The sequence below is a fragment of the Micrasema longulum genome, unplaced genomic scaffold (genome assembly GCF_059751315.1).
Source record: "Micrasema longulum isolate JH-2025_06_02 unplaced genomic scaffold, ASM5975131v1 h1tg002640l, whole genome shotgun sequence".
NCBI classification, from domain to species: Eukaryota; Metazoa; Arthropoda; class Insecta; order Trichoptera; family Brachycentridae; genus Micrasema; species Micrasema longulum.
The window spans coordinates 54,511-72,094 of NW_028279775.1; the positions used below are offsets into that span (position 1 = coordinate 54,511).

The 17,584-nt window shown below is 32.1% G+C and overlaps 1 protein-coding gene across 1 annotated transcript in view; it reads left to right on the forward strand.

Annotated features, from left to right (window-relative positions):
• Window positions 1-16,932, forward strand: part of LOC148271799 (uncharacterized) — a 28,718-nt gene extending 11,786 nt beyond the window's left edge. The window contains exons 3-7 of the mRNA XM_088240915.1: window positions 6,252-6,474; window positions 8,747-9,113; window positions 9,387-9,588; window positions 14,549-14,709; window positions 16,271-16,932. Of these exons, the coding sequence (XP_088097041.1) occupies window positions 6,252-6,474; window positions 8,747-9,113; window positions 9,387-9,588; window positions 14,549-14,709; window positions 16,271-16,349 (1,032 nt within the window). The 3' untranslated portion in view covers window positions 16,350-16,932. The remainder of the gene's footprint in view (window positions 1-6,251; window positions 6,475-8,746; window positions 9,114-9,386; window positions 9,589-14,548; window positions 14,710-16,270) is intronic.
• The last annotated feature ends 652 nt before the right edge of the window (window positions 16,933-17,584 follow it).

Genomic DNA, 17,584 nt, shown 5'->3' on the forward strand with positions numbered 1-17,584 from the left:
TTTAGATTGCCTAGCTCACGTCTAGCGATACGTCTAAAAAAAGAGAGTATCCTTTTCAAACACATCACTGATAGACGAGTTGTAATATGGAGCTCTTCCAGTATCGATACATTCGTTCTTCTGGCTGTCCAAGGCACACGCAGCAGCCTTCTCCAACACCACATCTCGAATGCGTCGATCCTCTTCCTCTCGTAGACATGCATTGTCCACGTTTCAGCCCTATTTGGGAAAACGGAAAATACCATAGCTTCCATCAACCGCTTTTTTGTGTTAATTGATATACCTCGATCTCGCCAAATCTTCTCCAAACGGTTCATTGCTTCTTTGGCCATTTTTATTCTTCGAACAATCTCAGGTCTGCAACTGCCGTTGTTGCTTACAACACACTACAGGAGTACTATTTAATTAAGCTCCGAAATTCGTCCTAACAAATTGGTTTTGCATATCTTCAAAGCCGAATGATGTAAACAAGTGACATATTTTCCATAACAATGAGCTGCTGGTGCAATGCCCCGAATTGGGTGTCCTTTTTAGAGCGCCTTGCTAAATATTATGGGTGTGATTGAAATATTAAGTGAAGTGACCTTCGAAGGAAAATACTATGACACCATAAATGTATGGATGTATTCTATAGTAAAGGAACCTCAGAGTAATAATGGGGAAATATCACATACTAATACTGATTAAAGTATGTGAAATGGATTTAGAAAAATTAATCGTATTTTCAAAATCAATGTGGATAATGTGGAAAAACGTTTTCATATATAACTTTAAAAAAAAATATATTTAAAAAAAAAAGATAAAAAAGTGACATTTTTGGACTTGATAATTGTGAGGTCAAGATTGGTGACAATTTTCTATTAAAAAATAAACGGTCACAAACACAGTTCAAAGTTTTACCGAATTGTGACGTATTAGGGGCATGCCTAATGCACTAAGCTGCTTTTACGGAAATTCAAAATTACAAATTTAAATAATTTTAATGCTACTAATAAGTACATTCATTTTTGTACTTAGAATTTAAAAAAAATATATGTTTGCCTATTCACTCTATTACATAGAACAAAAAAGTTCCAAGTTTTGGTTTGGTTTTTAGTTTAACAACAAACGTGTAACGGACGGTTTCAGTATGCGCTTGCAATTCTCGACACGAATACCAACGGCCGTGGTATTTATTCATTTATTTATTTATTAGTGTATACACGGCACAAATGTCTTTTATAAACATAATCATAAATACAATTAACATACAGTGTTCTATTACAAAATTATGAAACGATATAATAACAATATATCTATACATATTACACAGCTGTTTTATAAATATTCTATATAATAACTTTGAAATTTTAATACTTAACATACTTGGGTAGAAAAATAATAAAAATAAAGATAACGCGGTATATTCGAAATAGCAAAAATCATAAATCATTGATTTGTTGGTATTGTTGCAATGTATTTTGAATGCCCTAGGAATAATACTTACTGTCTCCTGATAAGAGCTCAGGGGTTCTCAACCGTTTTTAATAATAAAATATAAAAATAAACAAAATAATAAACCTTTTAAAAAATTAAATATTAATTTATTTTTTTTTAATGTAAAAATTTTAATTTTAAATCTAAAAAACAAATAACTAGTCGTACATAAATATATTTGTAATTTTTTTATTTATAAACTTATTTTTATTTTTTTATAAATGAACGTAAATACTTAAACATCAGTCAAAATTCTAAACTATTTCTTTAATAGCAAGTTTAAACTTCATTTGGCTAATGTGAAAAATGTCAATACAACTGATCTGGTTCCCTAGACTGTACAATATTGAAATGGGTGAATTCATAGCATAATTAGTAGTAGCAATATCAATACGAAATGGGACATTATGTCTAGTAGTCCTAACAGGTATTCGGAATTGAATCATGTTTAGCAAGTCAGGAGAGACAACATGCCATTTATTATCTTAAAGAGAAACATTGAATCACTCAGTTTCCGTCTTCTGGATAAACTTTCCAAATCAAGTGTTTTCATTAAAAAGTCATAGTTTAAAGATTCAACGGGAATAGATAGCTTGTAGTTGGTAAAACGTAAACATTTTCTCTGCACTCTTTCAAGTTTTAACGAATGAACTCCGTAAAATGGGCTCCAGATACTTGAATTGTATTCAAGTATGCTCCTGACAAGTGATACATACGAAGTTTTGAAAGATAAAAGTATTGCTGTGATCTGTAGCCAACTTCGTCGTCAATAATCGTAGAATGGTTTTTCTACGTATAGGCGCCTCTAACCAGTAGCGTTCTAAGTGAGGAACTTATAAATGTACGGCAATGAGTAAGTTCAGCCCTAAGGGAAATTTAAAAGTGTAAAATTACGCACGGTAAAAATCGGAGTATTAAATTTCATTACCTTTCCGCACCTGATGGTGCATAGGGCACTGCATTGGTACTCCAATCACAGCATATCTCATTTTTCAATAGATCATTTTTGTTACATGAAAGTAAGATGATCAGTCTAACGGTTCAGGTGCCATGTCGAGAATCGAACCCGAGACCCCTTGCATGGTAGGCAAACGCGCTGACCACTACATCGCGAGGCCGGCATCAAATTTTATTGCGAATTTTCTCGAAAATTTATGAAAAAAATCATTTGAATGGTTTGAATAAAAATGAAATAATTTGCATGACGTCATTTGTTCTTCCGAGTAAACCAACGATAAGAGAGTTAGGAAAAGTTTCCGGTTTACGGTAAGTCAACTGACGTATCAGCAGAACTCAAAGCGCTGATAATACGATACATACAAACAAACAAACAAACCATCATGCCGTTTTCCCGTAAGGGTAAGCGAAGAGAATAGAACGCCTTATCACTATATTTAAATACAGGTATCGCTTCTTCTACATTACACATCTTTTCATACACGCGCGCCGATTGTTCCGATTTTTGACATGTCCATCTTAAAGATATTGTTGGATTTGGTCATGCCATGTCGTTCTCGGTCTTCCTCTATTTCCGCATCCGTCAAAATTCGCATCAAAAATTTAGCCGTTCTTTCGCTGTCCATTCGCTCTACCTGTCTAAACCAACGCAGAGTTCCATTCTTGATTTTGTCGATAGTGCTTATCTCAGCCTCACATAATGTATGAATCTCCTCATTTGTGCATCTATTTATTTATTTATTTAAATCTTAAAGTAGGGCACACATATCATACATATTGTTATGTGTGTTATAATAATAACATTGCAAATATATTTAATTTATAAATTGTTTACCACATATGCCTTGACCATTATTTTAAATTTTGATATGTTTTTTTCTTCATAAATATTTTTTTCCATTTCGTAATACTACTTTTTAATTGCTTTAAATAAAATTGAGTTTTGTGACTTGGCCTTTTTCCTAAATGGAAGTCTAATTTTGTTCTTTTCTCTATTATTGTGATCGTGTTCATGCTGGTTCCGATCCATTTTTTTTCCAAAATTCTGTTTTTTTATTAGAGTTTATAATTTTATGAACAAATATCATTGTATTGTAAAATATTCTTTGCTTATATGTTAATAATTTCATTTCATTTACCATCGACTTTACCCTCGTATATCCTTTTTTTTAAAATGATTCTAAAGGCTTTATTTTGTAATACAGTTAGTTTATCTATGTTTTCTTTGTTTGATAAAAATAAAATGCAACTACAGTAGTTAACGTGTGGTTCAATAATCGTACATAGTTTTATCAGACATTCGCCCGAGAGATCGCATTTCGACAGCATTCAGCCTACTTTCAAAAAACGCCAAAAAAACACACGACTTTCGCTCAGAGAAATTTCTCGTTTGGGGACCCAAGGGTGTTCAATATCCCGGATGAACATATTTAGTTCGCCGAAACGAAAACCATTTTCTGGAAAAGTGTACAAGTTTGGATTTTGTCTAAGGAAAGAGATCATTGCAGGAGACTACTGCGAAACATTGCATATATTGGTATATGGTACTGTTAAGCGTGTTGTCCAGATGTTTATTGAAAATTATGTTTATGTAATAATTTTTTAAGTATATTTTGAGTTTGTCCAAATTTTTGCATTAAGGGCCAGGATTTAACTACCTGGAGAGCTGTTAATATTAACATATTACAACAGAGATAAATAACATTTCCCTCTCACTTCTGTTCAATGTACTTCATAGTCCTAACGCTCCTATATACCTGTGTGAAAAATTTCAACGCTTATCAATTCATGGTTTACCTCTTCGTTCTCATTCTCAAGGCACTCTCTTAATACCCATACACAATTCCTCTTTCTTCTCTAACTCATACAGTGTCCATGCGGCTCGACTGTGGAATCATCTCCCATCCACCATCAAAGATGTTACTACATTATCTCTGTTTAAATCACGTCTGAAGAAACATCTCCTTTCTCTTCCTTAATCTCTCCTCCTTTCCTTTTCCTCTTTCTGCTTTTTTCCTTTTTCCCATTGAGTAATAGTTTTGATTTAAGGTAATTTATAAACAAATACGTTTATTTCTATTTTTATATATTTTTAACTTTTTAATCTTTTTTTTTTTCTATTGAATATGTTCTGTAACTTGAATTATAAAAATAAAACTTTTATTTTATTGGTTGGTTGGAAGAAATTGCCATTTGGCAATAAGCCCGCCAATGTACAAATAACATTATGTACAAAAAGTTAAATAAATAAAAAACATTTTAGAGAAAATAATATAAACGTCTAGGCATCTAGAGGGCTTATGACCTTTCATTGTTTGGTTTAAGTGGCCACTTTACACACTGTGTAACATTCACCATTCTGCCCATATTTGAACATCTATACCCTTGAATTCTTTCATCTGTTGATGTTTGTGAAGTTATAGAGCAGAAACCTTTATTTATTATTATAATTATTATTATTTTCTTTTATTGCAGTAAAATGGCTATATAGTGCAGAGCCAATTCTACCATATAAACATGAACATAATTATTTATTTATTTATTTATTTTGTTCATTAACGCCCAAAAGGCATTTACAAAAAAAAAAAAAATACATGCTAACATACTAAATAATAAACACAGAATGTACAGAAAAAATATGTGAAATTAGTAAAAAAAGTTTTACAAAGTAAAAAAAAAAAACAATAATAACAAAGGTATGCAAGAAAAAACCGTAAGCATATAAACAAAAAATGCAAAGATATAAGCTTATGAAATAAATTCTGTAAAGCAAACAATAAATAAAGTGTTACGGTAAGCAAGAAAGACATTTTTAAGTTAAATTAATAAACAAGCAAGCATATATTATCACGAAAAAATAAGAAATAAAAATATGTATATATAAAATGCGTATTTGTCAATACTACCATGCAACTTGATATAATAGTAAAAAAGATTGAGATTGATGCCTAGACTTCTATAATATTACCTTCTCTAAAACGTTCTTCATCTCTGTTGTAATATGTTAATAATAATTTTTATTTATAAAATTATTTAATTACATGTATGAGTCAATTTTTTTTGTTTCCCAACTCAACACGGGGCTCTTGACCTCAAAAAATAAGGAGTACGTTTTTTTTGTAATATGTAAAAAAATAAATAAAAAATTTAAACATTCTCAAAACATTGTTGAAATATTTAAGTTTGTAAGTGAAAATTCTTGATGGAAGTTCATTGTAATTTATGATATAAATAAAACACGAGACTGGTCTAGTCTCGAAACCGGTCACTGGATATTCCAAATTTGTGGATTAAAGATCACTTGTGTTTCTTTTATATAATAAATTGTTGAAATAATTTTCGATCAAAGTTTTCGGGAGTCGAACCCGGGGCATTTTGCACGGTAGGCATACGCGCTAACCGCTTTACTACGAGTCGTCCAAATAGCAAATATCACAATATGTTTATAATCAGATCGCTTTTCACTGTAAGTGATTGAGTTTTTAATTACTACTTAACGAAAAAAGTGTTAGTCAATCATTACGTCTCGCGCGTGTTGTTTGGCTGGCAATGCTTCGTGAATATTAATTTTTGTTACCAAATTTTGATTTCATTAGACCAATAGATTTCACGATAAGAGTAACTGTTTTAAAAATACTTTAATACTTTATATTTCAAATATGACGTTCCATTGTTAATTCATATATCTCCCTTTTTTCTTCGCTATTTTAAAACTATCCCATTAGATTATATTCAAAAATTAAATTGTATCCAAAACTCCCAATTTCTTCATTGATCATAAGACTAGTCTTAAAACATTAAAAAAAACTTATTTCCAGTTGCCTGATCAGTTCGGAGGAACACAAGATGAAGAGCAGAACACTGGGTCAGACGTAGAAGTGACCGAAGAGGAAATCCAGTACTCTGGTGAGCTAGGAACGACAGAATCAACAACTCCATTCTTGCAGTACGGACCACCTGCCACCAGCGTCCAAGAAGAAGAAGAAGACATTGAAGCAACAACTGTTGCTGATGACGAAGAAAATGAGCTTACAGTCCAAGGTATCGATTTATCAATATCAACATTATTTATTATCTAAAGATCTCCTAAATTTGCAAAAAGTATGATTTTAAAGCATTGCGGAATGAAAAATAATGTTTTTAACGTCCTGTGTGTGAAAAAGAATCAGAGGACTTTTGATTGGATGGAAAATTTCAGCTAAAAATATTTTTTAAATAAATCAAACGGACATTAGTTCCCCTTGTGGCATAATGGTTAGCGCGTTAGCTCAAACTCAACGCCGGGAATTTTTCAGAGATAAATATATTTTTGTTATAATTTTTTTATACAAGGTGTTTCAGGGTCAGACGAAAATTCCTCATTTTATTGCATGGCAACTATAAAAATAATCGTATTTTTTTTCAAAAACTCGTTTTTTCAATGAATTAAAAAATAAATAAATAACGGAGACAATCCTTAATGTCTTGGACTAGCATTTCTTCCACAAACCTCTATTCGTCCCCTACCCAGCCGCTTCCTTAGTTCGCGTCCAGTGTGTATTTTTTTTATGATCAAATACGTTATTGGTATCAATTCTTTATTTTTTTAAATTAAAAAATGCCATTTCGCAAAATATTCATTATGAGATTTAATAAAGTACATCATAAAAAATGGTTCTTTAAAGTTTAGTTGATGGCCCAGAAAAACCGTGTATTTCAGGTTTTAGCAATACTTTAACACTTTGTATCCCGAAGCCGTATAAACACGAGATTATATAACAATGCGTTGTGTCACGGTCCCGTGTTTTCACGTGGTTTCCCAGCTGTTCAAAAAAGTGCATTTTATTGACTTCTAGTGACTTTTATTAGTACTTTTTGCTGCTGGTAAACTTCGTGAAAACACAGGACCGGGACACAACGTGTGGTTATTATAAATACGTGTTTACGCGGCTCCGGGATACAAAGCACAAAAAAAGGAGTGAGACGCTGTAGGTATACGTGTGAACATTGCAATGCGGCTCTCCATAAAGGCTAATGTTGGCAAAACCATCGTACAAAAATGACTTATTTAATTGTTTAAAATAAATGTGAGAAGTGAGAATTGATTTAACTTAGTATTTTCATAATTATGTCACGTTTAAGAAACTCCTCACAAAGCATTAAATTTCACAAAAATGGGCCGGGCACAGGGTAAATTCTATGTGTATTCGGCCGGTGCTCAAAGTGTTTATATATTTATTAATTGATAATGTATACGGCCTGGTCCAATAACAACAGTTACATGAAGAAACATATATACAAGAAACTGAACAAAATTAAAATTAAACCATGTAGCAAAGACAAACATGGGCAATAAAATAATAGGATTCGTAAACATGATAAACATATAGGACTACGAGTTAAACCTTCCCAATTCATCTTCATCGCACACTGGGTGAAGATCTATCCCGAAGAGTTTCAAGTTGTGTGACGAATTTACTAATCTACGCATTCTGGACGTTGGGATATAAAAACAAAAGTAATCAAGAAAACACATTCAATGTCCTATTTCGTAAAAATCCCGAAAAGGAAAATCTAGTAGAGATAAGTCCGCTTGGTTGTGTAGTGGTTAGGGCGGTCGCCTTTCATACTTGATGTCCCGGGTAAAATTCTTAGGAAGGGCGACATGAAATATTGATTTTCAACGAGATTTTATTTAACCACTACAATGACTTGCCTTACTTTTTTTTTTTTTTTTTTTTTTTGTTTTGTTTTTTTACAATCTACATAAGAGGTAAAACAAATTATTCAAAAAATAAAGCATAATTACATAGCAATGAAATACAAATTAATAGTAAAAATAGTAAACAAAAAATCCCACAAAGGCATGGCCTGTTCGTGGGTATACAAGAAAATGTTAATGAATTTTTGCTCCTTGAATAAATAATGGGCAGTTATAATATTTTTGTGTAACTTAAGAAAGAGAAAATAAAATATTCTGTCAAAGATTATATGGTACTTTTTTAAAGTAATTAAAAAAAAAATATTAAAAAAACATAAAAATGTTCCTTATAAGGGCAACAAAATATATCATAGAAAAAAAGAGTTCATGTATTTTGTTTGAATCCAGGATAATGCGTGTTTTTTTAAAGAAGGAAAATTGATACTGGACACAAATCAAAAAAACAATCTTTTAAAGCTCAGGATGACTACACTAACCAGACAAGACATATCATGACTAGACCTTATAATATGTTTATATAACCCTGACAGGTTTTTAAAAAACATTAAAAAAAAAAAAATATTTCTGGAAGCTATCAAACTTTTTCGATAATTTTTTTATCACTTTTATCAGGTCTGCCCGGAGTAGAGCCAGCGAAAGAATTCCGCTCCCTGCCTAGCGAGCGTCTTCGAGCCCAGCGTCTCCGCCAGCAAAAGCAAAAATCTGGACGTCTCCAGGTTTCTCCATCGAGGCAGCTCATTCAAGGACAGTTCCAGCAGCAGTTCCAACAACAACGGCAATTCCAGAGACAGCAATTGGCGTACAGCACCACAAACGGGTTCCAGCCACCGGTGCAGCAGTTTGGATCAAAACTCCAGGGAAGGAAGAATGGAGAAACTTTTGCAACTGGATTTGTGGCACAACAGTTTGGAAGGTTCACCGTACCACAGGGTTTACCAGCTAAGCAGAGACTAAGGCCAGCTCCAGTTTTCAGCCAGAGGTAACAAAATTGTTATTGCTAAATGAGCTGTTCAGAATTTATGAGAAAAGTAGTTCGAAAGCAACCTAAATCTAGACAATGCATGCAGGCACTTTCTTTTTAAAGTAACTTTTTATAACAATCAACAATATTTAAGATATGTTCAAATGTTTGTAGACAACGCTGAATTCAAGATTGACATAATATATTGCTAGAAAAATGCAAATATATTTCAGTTAAATTTTTGTCAGTCAGTCAGTTAAATATTAAATTTGGATTGAATTTTCTTTCCAGATTTGTTCAACAAAGCCAGAGACAAGAAGCCCTGGATACCTACGGAGCACCAGCTCTAGAAGGAGGTTCTCCTGCCCAGGAGTACGGGCCTCCGAGGGAATACGGACCACCAGCGTCCCAGGAAGTCCCACAAGAAGAAACGGAAGTTGACCAACCCGAAGACTTGCCAGAAGAAGATGAAGTGCCGCAAACCGTTGACGAGGTAAGCTAATTAACCCATTTTTTTGTAACAGAGAAAAACATTTTGGAGAAGAAAATATGGAAGTCAAGGCATTCACAGGATCTATGATCTGTTATTAATTTATTTAAGTGGCCGCTTTACACACTGTGTAACATTCACCATTATGCACATGTTTAAACATCCGCATTTCCTTAACTCTTCCATTTGTCGACTTTTGTGAAATAAAAGAGCTGAAACCTTTATCACGTGGGTGAGATTCATCCGGCTGAACCAATTCACCTTCTAAGCAAAGCCTGGAAACTCCTTAGAGAGAAAATCCAGCCAGTCTGCTAACATTTGGACATACTCAAAACTTTGTCGTATAAAAAGAGTGATTAAATAATAAAACCACTATTCGTTGATTAGCGTTAGCACCTATTTTTATATTAAGTATTTGTTTATTTTTAATTACGATAAAAATATTAGATTAAATCGTTGAATCTTTTTAATTAATTTAATCAAAAGATTCAATTTAAAAACTAGTTTAATAGGTTATGTTAGAATATGAAACGCTGCTTTTTAAAAATTTGTTGCGCATCCGAAAAAAGGACAATAAAAATTATTTAATATTTGTTGACTAATATGTCAGTAGACGCGACTCAGTGGTGACTTTGTAACGTCACAAAATTCTTTTATAATAACTTAATGGCGTGGCTGACATACATCATAAAAACCAGGATGTTTTTGTTGAGTGACGTTAGCAGGCGCCACTCAGGGTGACTTTGCGACGTTACGAAATAATTCTATCAGAAATTCATGGCGTAGCCAAGATGCATAATTGTGTGGTACTTCGAAATTGAACAGTGTAGGTAGTTGCATAGTCAAAATATTATTATAGTATGTATATAATTTCTATTTTAATATTTTTATTTATTTATCACTACTTTATTCTCTAATTATTTTTAACCACTAATCTGTTTATTTTATTATGTTTGTAACACGCAATACAACCATTTTTTTGGGTATTCAATGTTCTTTTTTTTCTATACTTTTTTTACTATACTTTTTTTCCCTGTTAATTATTATGGCTTAGGACAAGTTTAGTCTAAAAAACTGTAACAAGTTTATGTAAAGTGTGACTTAATTTGAAATATAAATGAACCATTGCGTTTATTTATAATAAATTACGAACAAGATCATGTTCAGAGAATCAACAAATGATTTATCGCAATAATTTTTTAATTTTTTTTTTTTATTAAATTGAAAATATATTATACATAATTATATACAAAAAAAACTCATTTAGGGACATACAGATAACAAATTTATTAAAATACGTTTTTACATTTTAAACTATAATATTATTTACAAAAGCAGAAAAATTAAAATTATGATATACTACAAATTAAAGGGTATGAAAAATACTTGAAAATAACAAAATAAACAGAAATACTAGGCATGGAAATAAATTCAAAATAATGTTTACACTATGCAATCTGGGAAAGAAAATTGAAAAAGTTTAAAAATTACATGTATGTATATATACATACTGAACTAGTACAAAATAAAATCTTTTTTTTTAATTAACAAAATATGCGCACACCCAATACAGGTTATTATTTTTTTATCAAAAACGTATTGAAATTATGTATACAAGCTAAAAAAAGTATAAAAAAAACACAAATAATATTTAAATAGTATTAAAAATTACATATACAAGCAAAAATGGTAAAATATTAAAAGATATATGTTCAAGATGCGCATTCTCTGGATAAACTAACATTATTTATTCAAAGTACTTCTGGAAAAAATAATTCTTCAATTCGCACGTCCTGTTTCTATATTTTGAAATCGGTACTTTAAATTTTTGTGGCAATTTATTAAATTCCTTGAAACCTTTGTATTGTAAAGATCTAGTACCAAACTTCGTAGACTTCACAGATCCAATATAAATATTGTTATTTGATCGAGTACTGTACCGATGGATGTCTCCAATGGAAGCTGGCTTTATGTTACTGTGCATGGAGTCGAGAGTAGTATTAATGATAGTGTCAGTTATCTCGAAACAGGAAAGCATGCTAAAAGGCATGATTTTTGTTTCAAAATAATTGTCCCTTACCTACCTATCCTACCTATCATACGGTAGATGAAACACATTTAAAAAATAAAAATGCTTATCTTTATATATGTAATTCCTCTAAACGTGTAATGTCATGTAGAGGAAGACATGCACGCACGCCGAATTATCCGACTTTTGACATGTCCATCTTTGAGTATTTGTTAGATTTGGTCATGCCATGTCTTTCTCAGTCTTCCTCTATTTCTGCATCCATCAACATTCGCATTGTAAATATTCTTAGCCGTTCTTTCGCTGTCCATTCGTTCTACATGTCCAAACCAGCGCAAAGCTCCTTTGATTTTGTCGATAATACTTGTTTTAACCTTACTTAACGTACGGATCTCAACATTTGTGCATCTATCGAACATAGTTTTACCACACATTTTCCCGAGAGATTGCATTTCGACAGCATTCAGCCTACTTTCATCCCTGTTTTTCCAAGTCCATACTTCGCTCCCATACATCAGGGACGGGACCAGGACTCCGCTGTGAACTGCCAATTTTGCCTCTTGTGATAAAACATTTATTTGCCAAGGTCGATTTAAGTGCACCGTTTACTCTGTTTCCGGCCTCAGTCATTCCATCCCTAGTGAACATACTTCCCAGATACACGAATTCCTCTACTTGTTTTAGTATAACTCCATTCACAGTGATTTCACATTTAGTCATACTTTCATTTCTTTCAAAAACCATCACATTCGATTTATCGACATTCATCAGCAAATCGCTTCTCTTGCATACATCGTAGACCTTTTTTTGACAAAAAATGCAGTTCCTCTTTGTTGTTAGCAAGAAGTACAGCATCGTCAGCATACAAAAGACAATTGCGTAGGAAAGAGCGTAGAAGACGCAATTTAACGCGTATTTACGTACTAAATTCACGCTAACAGAGCGATCTTTTTGTGCGCAATCGCGTTCAGAATACTAGCCCAGATAATTTAATTAACAACACATTTATCAATATATTGAGTATGTCGATTAGTGTGACATCACAGCCTCACAAAAGTTAAATAAACATTTGTTCGTGCCGAAAATAGTTTAGGGTTAACTGCAGAGTAAAATGAAATGAAACTAAAGACTCACCTTAAAAGAAGTAGACGTTCCTGGTGACAAAAAACGGATTTCTTCAATGATCTGCTTACACCAATAAATAAACTTCTTAGCAAAAACAGAAGGAAAACTGTGGAATGCAAATTTTACAAATAAAGTAAGATTTGTGATTGCCGTATTTTTTAAGGAAAAAACGAGACGTCACCGCATTTTTTATCACTCACGAATAGGATTTACACTAAATATTATAATTACATTTCTTTATTTATTCATTTCTAGTTGTGTTATGTCTTTTAAACACTTTGTTTATATTAAAACAAGTCACTTCAACCGCCATTGCAAAAAACTACGTTTCAAAACACAAATTGTTATTGTCACCATTTCACGTTTCTTGCAAATTAAAAACTGCATCAGTGCATTCGTACGCACACTGGCCTAGTACAGTTAACGCAAGATATGCATGTATTTACGTGTTCTCGTCTAGTACAGTCATAACAATATATGGCTATTTAAATTATAATTAAAATTAACGTTTTAATTTTGCCGTAAATGCACTTATTAAAACGATCACTAAATTAGTTTGTTTTAGATTTTAAACAATTAAATTTAATCACGTGGTTTTCCTCGAACAAAATAATCCTGAATTTAATTATGATTAATAACCCATTCAAAGAAATTATTGCAAAACTAATGATTGTAAGTATTTCGTCTGGTACACAACCAATGCATCGTATTTTTTTATTTTTTTTAATAAATATTTGCGTTCTTATGATTTACCCAAATATTTAATTTTGAGGGCCATTTTCAACGAGTTGTAAATAACTCACTATTAGAAAATGGAATTAAATTGGGGTAGAGTGGGATTTGAACCACAGACCTTTGGTCCGTGAGTCCGAGACACTAGCCACAGGACCACAACCCGATTTTCTAATGTCCATTTTTGAATCAAACATTTTTTAAAGTTTTTTTATTTACCTGATGAGTTGTTGAAACGTAATATAATTGACAGTGGTGGTACAGTCAGTGCATTCTATTTTTTTTATTAAAAGTATCCAATCATTTTTTTTTTATGAATAAACTGTTTAAACTAGGAAATATGAGCATTATGCATAGAGGTATCTTCTTCGTTCCCTTTCCGCACCTAATGGTGCATAGGGCACTGCATTGGTACACCAATCGCAGCAAATCTTGATCATTTTTTTTTTTACATGAAGGTAAGATGATCAGTCTTACGCTTCAGGTACCAGTCCAGGGACTGTGAAATATTTCTGTGTAAAAAACCCTTTTAAATAAATATTTCATGTCAACCATGTCGAGAATCAAACCCGAGACCATTCGCATGGTAAGCAAACGCGCTGCGCATTACACCACGAGACCGAGAGGTGCCAACAAATATGTTTTTACTTATTTTAATTTTATTTTGAATCTTGAAATAGGGCACACATAAGCACATTCTTATCTTTTCTCTAATAATAACAACATACATAAAATATTTCATTTAAATGTTGCTTGACATATATTTCTAAACCTTCTGTTTGTATTTTTTTTTTTTAAATATTTTTTTTTCCTATATCATTATGCTTCTTTACTTGTTAAACCATCGAAACTTTTGAAGAAGTGAATTGAAGTGACTTATGAAGAAATATTTGTAAAAGATTTGAGTTTTTTTGGTGAGTGGCGTTGCGTGATAAATAAATAAAATGTTCAAAATAAATTAACAATATCTTGTGGTTACACAACATGCTATCCATTTATTGCCGTGTTGGAGATTGATTTGAAAACCTTTCAGAAAAATATGTCTTTTAAATTGATTGAATTTCTTTGTTGCCACAGGAAACCACTGAAGTCAACGATCTTGGAGACGAAGAAGAAGCTGGTGAAGGAGAAATAGCCGTGTCTAATGCTGTAGCTTCAGGAAGATACGTTCTTCTTCAACAGTCAGCCAACCCAGCTAAACTCAGGTCTGGAAGAGCGCCAACTGCTGCCAAACTTAGGTAAGATGATTTATTTATTTATTATATTTACGGTCTAAGCCAATTATGACAGTTACATGACGGAACATATACACAAGAAACTGAACAAAAAGAACATAAAACTATGAAGCAAAGACAAAAAAGGGCAAAAAATTTATGGTATGCAATATACTCATAATCATGATAAACATATAAGACTTCGAGCTAAAACCATGTCAATTCGTTTTCATCCCACACTCATCCCAAAAAAATTCAAGTTGTGTGATGAATTGACTAATCTACACATTCTGGACATTGGGGCATAAAAACAAAAGTTGCTCTCAGAAAATTAAATAAATACTATATTTTGACTTCTGGTGACACGGTTGGGAACATGAAAAGGAATTGATTGCAACAGAGTTAGGACATCGCTTATAGCTTTTTTGAAAATTCATATAAGGTCCATCTCTGTTCTACGTTTCTCCAATCAAAACTGATTGATAGATTGCTCAATTTCAAAATAGGAACAATATCCATTTACAATCCGAGCGACCATGTCACTTTTCTTAGAAAACGTTGTTGAACAGAGTTGATATGGTCAATATGAGTCCGATAGAATGGAGATTGAATTGGAGAGGAATATTCTAAATGGGGTCTAACTAGTGAACAAGAATTTTGGTGGTATTAATATTTTTGAGGTCCGTCGTCATTCTATTGATAAAACCAAGAAGAGATTTTGTTAATTTTGTTTTTTATTTTTTAAATTTATTTATCAAAAGCATACAAAAACATATAAATTATCAAGTCCTACTGAACTGCATAAAATGCAGTTCGTCAGCAGGTGCTTATGGTTAAATTTTAATATGTATACATAATCTTATCTCTTAAGTTCTATAAACATATAAAAACTGTTATTACCATGGAAAAAAAGAAAAATATGTACATCGAAAATAAAAAAATGTCCAAATAAAAATAATAACATTAAAATAAATTGATATAAAAAAACACGTTCTAAAAGCCAGATTCTCAGCAGACGTCTTTATCTTGAGCCAGGATTTTTTATTTATTTTTTTTATATTTAATGGGAGCATATTATACATTTTTGATAAATTGTACTCTAGTGTTCTTTTCCCGTATTTATTATTGATTTTAAGGAGATCTAGTCCATCTACACTAGTGAACCGAGTATTATTTACATGCTCCAATTTATTTCTATATTCAGATAGAGACGCATGCTGAGAAACCAGCTTGGACCATAATAAAGCTCTAACAGATAAACTATTTATAGATTTATACAATATGGATATTGGAATATCGTGTCGCTGACAGTACAATTTTTTTTCAATGAATAATTTGATCATTGAATTTTGTAAGTTCTGTTTGTATTACTGGAAAAAGCCCTTGAGGTTAAAGCGTATCTTACAATTGATTCCGAAAGTGACAATTAAATTATTCTTAAAGTACTATCAGGGTGACAAACATGATGAAACCATAGATATTTTGATTATTATATAGAAGATTGGTCTCGACATGCTTTAAAATCATTGTGGCAATATTACATACGATGAATTAATAAATTAATGTATTTCTTTATTATTTTCAGGGCTGCCAGCAACGTGAGGCAAATCTCTGAGCCAATTTTCACATACAACCAGTTTGGGCAGCTCGTCAGAATTTTCTAAATGCCATGCCAACCCTTTCACATTTTTTTTTATATATTCACACTAATATAGACCAAACCCTTAAAGCAACTCACTGTGGCACCAAAGTATAAAAAAAACAGATTATTCATAAACTAGCTTATCAGACATATTATTAGATTTGGTGATAGAAAACACTATATTTATTTCAAAACACAGTTGGTAAAAAGTTGCATTTTCATCTCACATATATTTTATATTCTGTTCAATATTATTTATATTCCCTGATCATATACATTAAATGTTAGTAAGTAAATGTATATACCCACTTACCGGTTTTTCTATGTCTGTCGGTTTCATCAGGACATTAATTACACTAACATGCACATTCCAACATACACCTTCATCAAGTTGCATAAAAATATAAAACTGACGTACTGATAGGACACATGCTTTTCTAAACTAAAACTAACGTGCACTAATTACCATAACAGCATTTTTTCCTCTGCGGATACAAATCGTGGTAAATCACTAAAGCTACAAAATACTGAGTTTCGAGAATGATGTCTCGTAAGGATCTTGTGTGTACGGCGGTTTGACTTTGTGAGGAATGAAAAAAAAGAAATCGGACGCTACTGTCACCAGTATAAACTGTTATCAAGCGGAAGATATGTCTCCTAAGAGCTTTCAGCACGCTTGCCTACTTTACAAGGCATCAGGATTTCGGAGTCCGCTGCTGACTGCCCGTCAGCAGTACATGTCAGAACCACAGGACGCGAACCTGACTGAACTGAAGATCGACATAAGCTAGCAGCTGACAGAAATGCCTGAAGGCTCTTTGTGGACACCATAGTTCCAACTAGGGAGCAGACATGGAACTATGACGATAATGATTTCAATATTTCTTACATTATTAATTATTTATTTTACTTAGCTCTATGATTAATACAGTACAGTGCAATATTTACATATATACTTATTTTAACATTGTTAATTGATAATATTTAAACTCTTAACTTATATTCACTACTAATAATTCAATTAAATTTCATTCATTTATTAAAAATAACATCTACACTCTAAACTAAAATTCAAGACGTACATATTATAAAAAGACGAAAAATACATAAAGAGACTCTTGTCAAAATAGTAGGAGAATCCTGCTCCGAAAAACCCCAGTCTAGGGACTATAAAGTATTCAATCGTAAAAACACCCTTTTAAATAAATATTTCATGTAAACCATGTCGGGAATCGAACCCAAGACCTCTTGCATGGC